Source organism: Dermacentor variabilis, chromosome 8, assembly GCF_050947875.1.
Source record: "Dermacentor variabilis isolate Ectoservices chromosome 8, ASM5094787v1, whole genome shotgun sequence".
Classification (NCBI taxonomy): Eukaryota; Metazoa; Arthropoda; class Arachnida; order Ixodida; family Ixodidae; genus Dermacentor; species Dermacentor variabilis.
The window spans coordinates 61,953,121-61,965,680 of NC_134575.1; the positions used below are offsets into that span (position 1 = coordinate 61,953,121).

General features: G+C 44.6%; 2 protein-coding genes across 7 annotated transcripts in view; both read right to left on the reverse strand.

Moving 5' to 3' along the window:
- LOC142590267 (pleckstrin homology domain-containing family A member 8-like) overlaps positions 1-12,418 on the reverse strand; it is a 278,236-nt gene extending 265,818 nt beyond the window's left edge. The window contains exon 1 of the mRNA XM_075702223.1: positions 12,409-12,418. The gene's annotated coding sequence lies outside the window, so the exon portion shown is untranslated. The remainder of the gene's footprint in view (positions 1-12,408) is intronic.
- Positions 1-12,560, reverse strand: part of LOC142590266 (uncharacterized) — a 236,617-nt gene that overhangs the window by 202,026 nt on the left and 22,031 nt on the right. For 3 of the 6 annotated variants that reach the window (XM_075702222.1, XM_075702220.1, XM_075702221.1), the window contains exons 7-11: positions 10,906-10,987; positions 9,321-9,488; positions 8,021-8,102; positions 6,718-6,894; positions 5,649-5,723 (exon numbers count right to left, since the gene is read on the reverse strand). In XM_075702222.1, the coding sequence (XP_075558337.1) occupies positions 5,649-5,723; positions 6,718-6,894; positions 8,021-8,102; positions 9,321-9,488; positions 10,906-10,987 (584 nt within the window). Of the gene's footprint in view, positions 1-218; positions 261-2,052; positions 2,162-5,648; positions 5,724-6,717; positions 6,895-8,020; positions 8,103-9,320; positions 9,489-10,905; positions 10,988-12,560 lie in introns of all 6 variants that reach the window. The other 3 variants (XM_075702218.1, XM_075702216.1, XM_075702219.1) reach the window with 2 other exon arrangements.

Here is a 12,560-nt window from a genome sequence, read left to right on the forward strand (position 1 = left end):
TGAGGTAGATTAAAATTTCCAATTTGAGTGTCACACAATGAACCATGCATAGTGATGAAAGCTCTGTAAGTGTCTTGAAATCCTTCTCCGCAGTATCAAGTCCCTTTAACACCCCCCCCCCCCTATGTTAACTAAATAAAGACTATCCAGCCCAATGTCAACATGGCTGTCATTCACTAACAGTGCACTCAGATGCCTAGGGACCAGCAAGAACTCACCATTCTCCTTCCGTGAGAAGATGTCTGGAGCACACTTGGTGCCTGAAAACATAAGAAAGCCTGTTTAACAGAACTGCCATACAAGCAGTACCAAGATACTAGACCACTTTTACTACTTCTGAAAAAAAAAAAAAAAGCTTACGAAGTCACATTCTATTCAAACATATTTTCGTGGTGTCACTAGAAGTTGTGCTGCGCAGGAACTGAATTTATGCACATATTAGGCGGCTAGAGTTCTACCATCATCATCTCCAGCTGGTTAAACAACTTTTCACAATGCCACAACAAAAAGCCCAATTACAGTCGACGTCCATTAATTAGCTCCTGACGGGACTGACGAAACTGTCTGAATTATCCAGCAGGTTTAATTAAACAAAGGGCAGGGAAAAAAAAAAAAGCACTGAAACATGCTGTTAATTTCCTTAGCAGTATATGCCGTTCACGTTTGCTTCGCCGCAATACGGCCACGTTATGCGGTGAAGCACACCAAACAGAAAGCGGAACACTGTTTCGGTACCTAACACGTGTTCCTTAATTCGCACACGCACATGCGCCGTCTCCGGTCTCAGTACGAGCACCGAGACACCTAATAAGTTTGCCAGCAAGCCTTCAAAGTTTTGGAATGACCCCCGCTCTTTTGTTGGCTTTAAACGTCCCCTCCACAACGCTCATGTTTTTTCTTTTTCATTTTACCGCCTTCCTTTTCACTAGCTTTCTCAAAGCAGAGATGGCTTCTGTCCGCTTTTCGGTGCACCTGCGTACAATTAAGGAACGCGCGCTAGGCCCAGTTAACGGTCTCCCATACGAAACATGCATGGCGGATGAAACAGGGCTCAAATCACCCCTGCAATGTCAGAAACAGCTCTGAATGGCTGCCAGTATGCTTATTAGGCATCCAGGTGCTCGTACTGTCATTGGAGATGGAGCGTGCGCGCGTGTATAATTAAGAAACGTGTACTTTGTCCCGTGACAGTGACCCCTTTTCATTCCTTATATGCTTCACTGCAATAACTTAGGTGCGCATCACCGCATAAAGCGGCTGTACTGAGGCGAAGCTGACAAGTTCGAATTATCTGGCGATGGCCAATGTTGAGATTGAAATGACGGAAGCTCGGACAAATAGAAATGTATGGGTGTTGGCGGGGACCTTCGGTCGGGGTCGAATCAACCGAAAAATTGAATTAACCGGAGTCGAATTAACACAAGTCCACCGTATTTGAAGACCGCATATTCTGTATGCTTTAGTTAATCTTTGTTGCAGCAGGATTTTTTTTTGTAGCACAGGGGACAAGGACGCAGAGTTCACTTGTGTCTTCACCTTCGTGTTTACCCAGCCCAGCCATGCATGTTTATCTTTGTCTGCATCCTTGTTTCATGCATTGCAAAGAGTGTCTATGAGACTGATGGTGATTACTGCAGTGCTAGGGAAGGCACTGGCAAAAAGCCACCGCAATCATGACCATCGGTCAGGGATTCACTGCCGAAATAAATTGGATACTGAAGATGAAGGACACGGGCAGAGTAAACAAAGAAGCGATTAAGTCGCAACTTAGTTTATGTTGGGGAAAAAGATGGCACACATATACACCAGCTGACTACGATGACTATGTGTATAACGACGCTTTATCACTCAACAAAAGTTAAAGACACCCAACAAATGTAAGCTGGTCCCATGTTGTTAAGGAAAACAAATTCTTTGTGAGTGCTACAGATCGCTCACTAACACACATATCTGCATGTTTCCCAATATGGAAAGCCAGATATGTGCATTAGCGAGCCATCTGTTGCACTCACTGAAAAGAATTTGCTGCACAAATGCTGACAGGATACCTACCGAAGCAGAGCTGCTGCACGGCAAGCCGTGCCAGGATGTCGACAGTCTTGTTTGTGAAGTCCACAATGAAGTACTGTTCCTCCTCGGTGTTCAACGAAAGCTGATGCTTCTGCACACGAAAGCACACGACCACTCCAGGCAACCGATTTGTTACTCAAAGCGTGCTCTGATCAGCCTACAATGTGGCGTGTGTACATCAGTTCGCTAGTAGCGTAATTATGAACAACCCAGCTGGCAGAAGCTCATCAAGAGAGCTTGTATTTATTTGCAAAACTTCTCTTATGCAACAGCATTTCGTCACGTACTGGTGCTCCAATCGTTATGAGTGTTGTTCCGACTGCCACCAGTCATAGTGATCGGCATGAGACAGCAGGTGCAACAATGACTGAGTGCGGACAGCACATAGCAAGATAAGTTTTGTGATTGCAAAACAAGATTTACTACTGCTTTGCTAGCTATAAATTTTGTACCACTAAACATTATTCAAATCAATGGAAAGCAAAGATAAATAGAGCCAGTTCTTTCATCCGTTCTTTAGACAGTAACCTCCACATTTAATTTAACCTTTAAAGGAATGCTAAAAAGAAACACTGTAAGCCAGTTTATACTGAATAAACATTATTTCAAAACATTTTTTTGTTCACTTCACGGTAATAGGTCGATTATCGCAAGAGCAAATGAAGGTCAGTTACATTTCTCTAATTTTGCACAGTAACCCCAAGGATGGTACATCAGTGTGCATTATGGATTATCAAAGTACTTTTTTCTTTTTTTTTTACTAGTTGGGCCATTGTGGCAAATTATAACTTCTCAGAGCTTTCCAAGTTCACCCTTTGACTTCTTTAGAACACAATGCAGTCAGTCTTTACCAATAAAAAATTAACTATGCCGAAGTAGATGCCTGTCAAAATCCTTGATTCTATGGCAAGCTTGTACCAGCAGGAACTCTAAGGCAGCAGCACCAGGCAACTTTTGTTTTTGTGTCTTTTCTGGCTTACCAAGATACCTCACGGTGAGGGTGCCTTTCTTGGCATTGCACAAGTGTAAGTTACCAATACAGCCTAAATAATTTTTCTCATCAGTGTCCCTTTAAAATATAGATTTTGCGCTTACAAATTCTTTGTTTCTTTCTCACTCAAATTTCCCAATTTAAAATTTTTCAGTCCACAGTGCTCAAGTGTTCTGGTATTCCAGCGCTTGTCTAATTTGTTAAGAAAAATGTGAAAAAGCAATGTTGAATGTGCATTTTGCCACCAGAGAAATGAGCAGCTGCAAAGACGTAGAATGGTTTGACCACCTGCAAGTAGGTAAATGTCCAAAGAAACCAAGCAAGCAATGACACTGCAGCGGCACAACTAATTACAGTGCGCCTACGAAAAAACAATGCCACGTGCACATTCGCACATGGAATAGAACACGTTTGCATGCCTGGCCTGAATGGGCATGTCAACATGCTGCTCCTCGGGACCATCACCATCATGGCTGGCCAGCTTCAATAAACTGTGGCCACGGCAGCTCTCTCTCCTCAACTGCTTCCCCATAAGTGGTGGCTCGCCCATCCTGGTGCCAGCAGACAGCCTTGTCCCTTTCTCAGACTCATGCCGGCACGACGTCACAATGGTCCAACTGCGTCTCGTGCCAAGGTCCCTCACAAGGCCAAAATTTTCGTTGTACTGTTACACTGGATGTTGTAGGATGCCACCTAGAGCATTCTACTGCAATAATTTTTCAAATTCTTTCAAATAAGAGCATATAAAAGAAATTAAGAGGTTGTGTCACAATGATTGCAATGAAGCGAACTTCACTGTCAACATATTTATTTATTTACTAAAATACCTTCCAGGCCTGAAGGCATTACAGAAAGGAGTGTAACAACGCTTTCAATGAACGGTTCACTGCCAATGTAAACTTCCCTACTAAGGGACCACACTCCATTTGTGCCTTGAGTTCTGCCCCTTCTTTCTTCTCTTCCTTTTTTGATGCATGGCACACTTACGCTGGCAGTTTTACGCATTCCCAATTGGATGACTTAGCAAAGTCGCATGCTATAATTGGTGACGTTGAAGGCAGTGTGACTGTAATAGAGGTGTTTATGCATCTGACCTCTGGCAAGAAACAAGGCTTCTTGGAGAGGAAGGGCATGAGGGCTCTCATTTGAAATTTGAGCAGTTCTATTTTTTTTTGCACCGTGCAGTGTTTTGACTCTGTACAGATGCAATCCACACACCTCACTCTTCTGTTTGCGATGTCCAAAGCTGGTCCAAACCCTATTGTACAGTCACAATCAAAAGATCGGTGATAATGTGTCCTGGAGATACCTATTTTGCAGCCTAGACATACAGCCTGAAATCAAGTAGTACTATTATAATGAGCATCGATGTATGTCTTTGAACAATGCAGTGCATGTTATGATTCCAGGCTAGCACAGCCATGCTGCGAAAAAATTCAATATTTTTTCAACTATTTTTTTAACTGCTGTTATCTCCAATCCTCGTGATAGTAGGAATGACACAGCACTTCTCTTACTATGACCGCTGACAACTTAAAGCACAGTGTACATCACTGTCCAATTTGAGAAAATTTTTGTAGCTGCTCCAACCAATTGTATTACAGTCAACGCCCGATTTTTCGGACAACCCAGGTGCCATGAAAACGTCCTAAAAAAATAAATGCATGCATTTTACTAACCCCAAGGGCTCAGATCACCACACGCATGTCCAAAATAGCTCTGAAGTCCTGCCAGTGCACTTATTAGGCGTATCGGTGCTCGTACTGTGATAGGAGATGGCGAGAGCACGCGTGTATAATTAAGACATACACAGTGTCCCATGACAATTGCCCCTTTCCATTCTTGGTATGCTTCCCCGCAATAATTCGCGTGTGCTTCACTGCGTAACAGTTTTGTATTGAGGCGAAATTGACTTTTGAGATCCGGCATTATGCAATGCGCCGTGCTTCCCGAGCTTCCAAGACATTGATGAGTGTTGTAAAGGCGGAGTCGGCGCCATTGCTAACAGTGGCAAATTGGTTCAATGGAAAATGCGACACTAAACAGAAAGGATCTTGGTAGCGAACGTCAAAGTACCTAGGCCTAGTGTAGCCGCAGTGGTGGCCATGGCTGCCAGCGGATTTGCGAGCGAGAGCGCCGGTTAGAGAAGGCAAGATAATCAAAATGGCAGTAGTGGTGGATACAATTAATGCAATTTCGTACCTGAGATCACCAAGCAAAAGGTCCGCAAAATCGGACAGCAAAGGTTTTTTGCCTCTGAAATTTCAGACATTCTTACACATTGACTCTATGGAGTACGTGGTGGTTCCGCGAAGATGTCTGAAAAGTGGGGCGACCAGAAAATCGGTCGTAGACTGCAGCTCAATTTTTACATCATGACAGAGGCAAACTTCTTTCGTTAATGGCATCCCTCTGGAGCTGCATTTTGGAGTGAGGTTTTGAGGGTGGAGCATGTATCAAATTCATAGGGTGTCCGTAAGTGTAGATTGTTAGACAACCCTAAACGCGTGAATAACATGGTAGCACTGGCCTCGTTGGTCCTAACTGCATCACACCAGTTCCTTGGAAAGCCCATGTAGCTGCATACCTGTGGGTGGTAGTTTTGAATGCCGTGGAATGTTTCCAGGTAGTGGGCGTACTTGGGCTCCTGCAACTTCTTCGTCTGTTGAGAGGGAAATGAAATTCACCAAAGAGACAATCACACTACTACTACTACTACTACTACTACTACTACTACTACTACTACTACTACTACTGTACTACAACTAGAAAGCTTGTGCGGACCAGCATGAATGACTGTCACTAGCCTGTGAAACAGTGAGAGACCACAGTGGGGCATGGCTTCAAGGCCATGCCCACTGTGGTCTCTCACTAGTGCAATACTAGTGCATTGTACATTGAATGTACAATGCACTAGTATTACGTAAATGTGCAATGAACAAAGGATTGTCTATAACTCCAGCAACACTACACTGTTGATTTCCAAAATGTAAAATAGTTCTGGGTTACAAAAAAAAATAAAGGAGCAATCAGTCACGACTCCAGAAAAATGGAGTCACCGACTGATAAGTTTTCACTATTGTTAAAACGTGGGCAGTCCTCAGAGAGTCTGAATTGTCATTTGGCAACTGTAATCACAGTAGTCTTGCCTAAGCAGTGTGCTAAGATTCACAATTGTTGTTCGCTGAAAGTAGATGAGGCACAACTGCACTTTTTCAACAGCTGGAAATTTCTTAACATATGGGCCCACGACAAGTTGTCACATTGCATGCTGTCAAGATATCTGAGCTCTAAACTTGTAAGCGACCGACAAGCAGCAGCTGTAAAGTGGTATTTACGTATTTGTAAGGTGGTAGGTGGTGTTTAAGCACATGTCTGGTAAATGCAGATCCAACCCCCTGCAACTTCTTTGTCTGTTCAGTGAAAAATAAGATCACTGCAGTGGAAATTCAATGTTGAATTTTGACACTATGGGTCCTTTGCCAGTGAAAGCACAGTGAATGCAAATTTTTACAGCTGCCCCGCCACAAACAGAACCCACAGTGGCATAATCTGGCTGCCGTGGTACCAGAACTGGTAGACCAACAATTGAGTAATCTGCATTCCGCCCACGGCCACTGAGCTACCATGATGTGCAAGCACAGAAGGGCACTGACCCAGAGGTCAAGGTCATGACGGCTGGCCGTGGCGTCAGCCAGAGGGCTGGTGGCCTTGATGAGCACGCCGTCCACATAACGAGAGATGGCCGGCACCAGGTGAGCCACACGCGTGGCAGTCCCGTCGTACTGCATCTGCCAGCTGACATGGCCAGTCGACACGCTCAACAGCTGGAACTGCGCTCCCCGAACAAGAACAACAATGAAATCATTGCAGAGCTTGAGCATTATTGTAATTATCAGTCACTATCCACACTCCATTTCATACTTAGCAGGCAGCGCTTTGGAAGCTAAGCGAGCAATGTAGTCGCAGAGTTCGCATACCATGCATTCTGCAGTGCAATGGTTTTTGATGTGTAATGCTTCCTACGGAATAACTACATATATACTACAACTACAACTGCTAAACTATTTTCTGTTTAGTGAACCTTTTTAAACTTTGTGGGCTTTCATACAACTCATTTGCATTATCAGTTTAGATAAAATCATGTACTTTTTGTACACCTCTGTGCTTCATGTATTATATAATGAACTTCAATATAACAAAATTCTCTATATAACAAGGTATTTAACTTTTTATAACTTCTTGTCCATGGAACACCACTCATATTGAACCTCAACATAACAAAGTGAGTTTATGCACAATTTCAATATAACAAAATTTCACTGTCAACCAGAAGAAATACCCAGACAATACATGGAAACTTCTGCAGACGCAGATGGTAAAATGGCTGAATTACATGTGGCTGCTTGTGCATGCGCCTCTCAAATTGTGCGTTACGCAAATGAGAGCGACCGCCGAAGCGGAGCAGCAGAATGTAAAGTCCAAGTGCAATAAAATACTATCATGCCTCACATGCTGTATGCTTTGGGTGCGAGTGCAAGCATGCAAAGGTGAGCCAAGAAGGATGGCAGATTGATGAGCACCATCTTCCCACACGAGCGAGGGGGAAGAGATGAAGCTGCAAGCTCGCGGATGCATGATTAGCAGCAGCCTAACACACGACCGCAAAGGGTTAAAGCTGTGCCTACCATTTTCTATTCCATCACTCACTGTGCCGTCCTTTTAATAATTAGTTGTCCGATGAATTATGACCCCATAAGTTAGTATGGCCAGAATACACTGCTTATGTAAATGTTTTCAAGGATACTGATAGCCTCCTGTTCATGCCTCACTTAATCATGACATGCGATCTTTTTCTTTTTCCTTTTTATTTTGCACAGAGCTCAATGCTCATGTTAGTTTCACATTCGAAAAATACACATGCCGCCAGAACCACATGAGCGGTGTCAAGAAGCTCACCAGCGTGGCGCGAGTCCCGTGATCCGAGACCACAAACAGCTCATACGTGCTGAATGCTGTGAAGTGGCCGGCTACTAGGCTCCTGCAAGACGACAAGCCTAAATTCAGCGGGTCCCTCAGGCACATGCTAAACTTTGGTGCAATGCAATTACAGTGCACACTGCAACAACATTCAATTTCACTGCTCATCCTTTGGTTGTGGCTATCAGTAAACAATCTTCACAGAATTTTATCGCACTTGCATTTCAATCTAAAGAAAAGCTAATTTTTACACATCAAATCGCATCAAGATTAAATAAAAATAAAACTGCAGATTTGAGCGATTCCTGGCTTAAAGTTCACTTACTGCTACAGCGACAGTGTCATAAAGAGACCAACGATCATCTAAAAAAAAAAAACAACTTCGTATTCGCAATGCACGCGACATCAGCCTCGGCCGCTATAGCATCTACCTGCTGTCATCACTGAAATGCATGCAGACGCCATCAATCTCAGATTCCAGGTAGGGGCAAATCACCAAATGCCAAAGCCGCCTGAGAGTGCAGTAGTTAGCACATCTAGCACCTAACAGAACATTGCCGCAGGGGCATGTGGTTGGCAAAGCTGTGTTTTTCTTTGCCTGTTAGCGAGAGTGAAGCCCGGGAATAGGAGGTGATCTGACAATGACGGCACGATAATGACGATAGAGAGAAAAGGGAAGAAGAAAAGGCAGGGAGGTTAACCAGAGTGAGTCCAGTTTGCTACCCGACATGTGGGGAGGGGAATGGGGAGTGAAAGAGAGAGAGAGAAAACTTAGGTGTAGGATGTCTATAGTCGGGCACTCAAGTCTGTTGCCTTCAGGTAGTGAAAAAGCGCTCGAACTGCTTTCTGGGCTAATGAACTGTGAGGCCAGGCTCCCAAGATCTTCGCTTCCGTAAATGGCCTGTCATTCTGCCTATTCAAGGTACACTGGAGAGTCTCACATTGATTATCGAAGCGATAATGACGATAAGTTTATGATGCTGACGGAAGCTGCTATCATCAGCATACAGCAAAGGGAAAATAAACAGATGGATGCAGCAAACCAAGTTTCATGCTTTCAGCTGCTGTCGCAGTTGAAAAACAAAGTGGGCCTTTGCTTCCCACAAGCAATGTGGGTTAATGGATGACTTATCCGGCCCTACCAGACCTGCCACTAAGCTGACCTCTCCAAATATTATTAGACTTTCTTTCTAATCAAGCACAGGCCTATATATCTTATATGTAATGCTTCGAAGAGAAGGGGTTATAAGGACGGTCATTCTTGCTCTAACGGCCGTACCTGATAGGCGAGTCGAGCTTGAGGTCTGTGCTCCAGCGCTGGTGATAGTCTGTGCCGGCCAGCTTGAGCAACTTGCCCTGGCCCCAGGCCAGGATCAGCGAGGGCTCTTCATCCTCCTGAAGCACCACAAGCTGAAGGCCGTCCCCACCGGAAGCCTTGCTCTTGCTGCTGGCATAACACCCCACAGTCAGAAAAGAATGGAAATAAGAGTGGACGGACAAAATTCCTTAACATTTGAAGAGTAAAACATGACTAGAGCGAAAAAAAAAGAAGTAACGACATGTTACAGTGAGAAAGCTTGCTCCATTTTAGTTGTGTCTGACGGACTAGCGCACACTGAGGGTGGGTACGGACATGACATTTTTGGCTAGTCACACTTCTTGCATTAAATGCAGGTGCAAGCCCCCCATACCCCAGAATACGTACTGGCAAAGGTCAAAAGGTCGTTAATTATTTACTATAGTATGTTTGTTTCTACAAATCAGTTTCAGGTTTGAAGCACAGGAGGTGGCGGCATGATGACATCGCGATATGCCGAGTCGTTCCCTTCCTGCAAATGCTGCGGCAGCCACACGCAACCACAGCATAGAACGAGCGCTGCATTGTTGCTCGTTATTAAAGCAAATTTTTCTTTGCTTCTTTCTTAAACTTTTCCACTGCTGTATTGCACACCACGCTGGGAGGCGGTAGGAGTGCGGGAGCAGAGCCAGGCAATGTCAAAAAGCGTGCCTCGTTTGGGAGGGAGTGTGGCTACAAAGGCCTCTGAAGCTCCCTCCGAGTCGCCCCAATGCCCTCTACCCGCAAAAGCATCACAGCGCCTGCCTTTGTGCTCGTGCGCAACAGTTCGGAGAGGACGTAGAGAGAGGAGGCAGAGGATGGGGAGAACCGGATGCCTTCCCCACCGACGCAGTTGCAAAAAGGGTGATGGCACCCTTTGCAAGTGGTAGCTTGCCTACACGGTGCAGGAGAGGGGCAATGTGATGTCAGAAAGCATGCATCATTTGGCAAGGCTACTACTTCACGTGACGACTGCTGAGGTGCAGTACGGAGGTGCAGTCGCGCACCTGTTCCTACTTATCGCCCCAGTTGTCCGTTGCGCACAATCAACTCACTTCACCTCGTGTAGTGCGTTTTACACGGTGCGTGTGGAAACAGCCTGTAGCCGAAATGTGTGGAGCCCTGAGATAAGTGGGAGTTTATGGTACTTTCAAACAAACAAGGAAAGAGCGCCAATGTGACGCTCAGTGCCAACGTCTACGCATCTCTTAGAGGGATACGCAGTGAGTAAAGAGCTCCCCCAGGTGAGAGCTGCAAAGATGAGAGAAAAAGAGGCGCTCGCTCATCTTCGAGCTAAGGACAGTCCAACGGCTCTTTCCAGCAAGTTAAAAACAAATTTCAGAGCACAGTATTGTTTCCTTAGAATTACATGTATGCCCATTTCTGCAGTAACGGGAACGCTAGTCCCTCCAGAAAAGGTTGCAATTTCCTGTTGCATGGACAAACATGAGAAGTGCGATTACGTACGGCACATTCCAACACGTCATGCACCGTTCTCACATCCCATCACTGTGCAAGGTGAGCTCACCTCCACATGACCTGTGTTATGGTACCGTCTTGAGTTCGGTTGGCAGAAGAAAGCTGACTCAGTCCTACATTCAAGAGCAAGCCTGCAAAGAGAAGAGGCATGTTAGCATAAGGTGACCAGGCATTCCGATTTAGGTGGGGCACTAGAGATCATTTTTAATGGCAGAAAGGCAGGTCGGCCTGAGTGAAGTGCTTCTAGCCTGCTACTTCACACTGGGGAAGGGGTTTGGGGCAATAACAGAGATGGGTTGTGAAGAGGAAGGAAGGAATGTGGTAGTATAGCGAACACGATGATAAGGACTGCACAATTCACAGCACAGCACAGTCATCTTTGGTGGCAGAGGTAAAGGTTACTGCAGTGCGGCTAGGCGACTGTCTATAGCGTTCATAATTTTTGCCACTGTTAGAGCCACTGCTGTATTTAAACCACACAGTAGAAGCAGCAGGGTGTTGATAATTTGTCACAGCATGACTTTCACGACAGATTCCAATGATGATATTGCAGTGCACTGTCCTTGCTCACATTGACAGTCTAAGGCCCGTGTGCGCAGTGGAAAGCGTGGGCATATAATCGATTCTAGGATTGCTCGGCTCGATTGAAACAACAGTTCGGAGAGATGTATCGATGCCAATTGAGCTACATTCAGCTAGACCTGCGGAATCGGAACCAGGGAGCTCTCGTTTGGACCTACACTTTGTCTACGTCAAGTTTAGCTTTTACCGCCTTGGTCCCACTGATCATGTGCAGGACGTTCTGTTCTGCTTTGGCCTCTCTGGACCCCGAATTGGCTGGAAACGCCTGCCCTGTGGTGCCACTTTCAAAGACTCAAGAGGCAGGTGGCAAAGCGAGACCCTGCCATAAGTGAAGCAAAGAACACATGACCACTTACGGCTCTTGAGAGGATGCTTTAGCTTGGGCCCTGCTATGATGCTGCCTATTCAAATACACATAAAATTCAGAAATGCCTTTCGGAGATTACCAGTGGACCAATTTTAATGAAATTTGTTGCATTTTAGAGACAAAGTTAAATTTTAGTAACTGTTGGAAGCAGAATTTCTATTGAAAGCATGGAATTTCTCTAAAAGATTTTTTTTTATTTGGTAGGTTAGAAAAAAATTGTACTTTACAATTTCTTAGCTCCGCACCAAGAATAGATACTACAGTTCTATAAACTGCATCAGTTAGAGCATCCAAAGTGGACAAATTTGACATGTGAATTTGTTACATTGTTTTCAAGGTTTTTGTAAAAGTTCTACTTGCATATTATGATGAGCAAAATGAGAACAAGGTAAAAGCAGGAGCCAACGTTTCGACAAGTGGACTTGTCTTTTTCAAGGCCTTGAAGAAGACAAGAAGACAAGAAAGCATTGGCTTTCGTTTTCCCTTTGTTGTCGTTTTGCTCATTGTCTTGAATTTCTATCTCCCGCCTTCCTGTGTTTCCCCTACTTGCATATAAGTGGCTTATTCAAAGGACTATGTATAATACATCAAATATGTCTGCATTAGATGTACTACCATATGCAATTTACAGAATTGCGATATTGCTAGTGATTGCTTAGTTACAGAGCTGTGAACTTTATAGTTCCGTTTCCTGAAAACTTATGATCTTACGCACTTTTTAATTAAAAACTGACAGCCTAAATAAAAAACTTGCT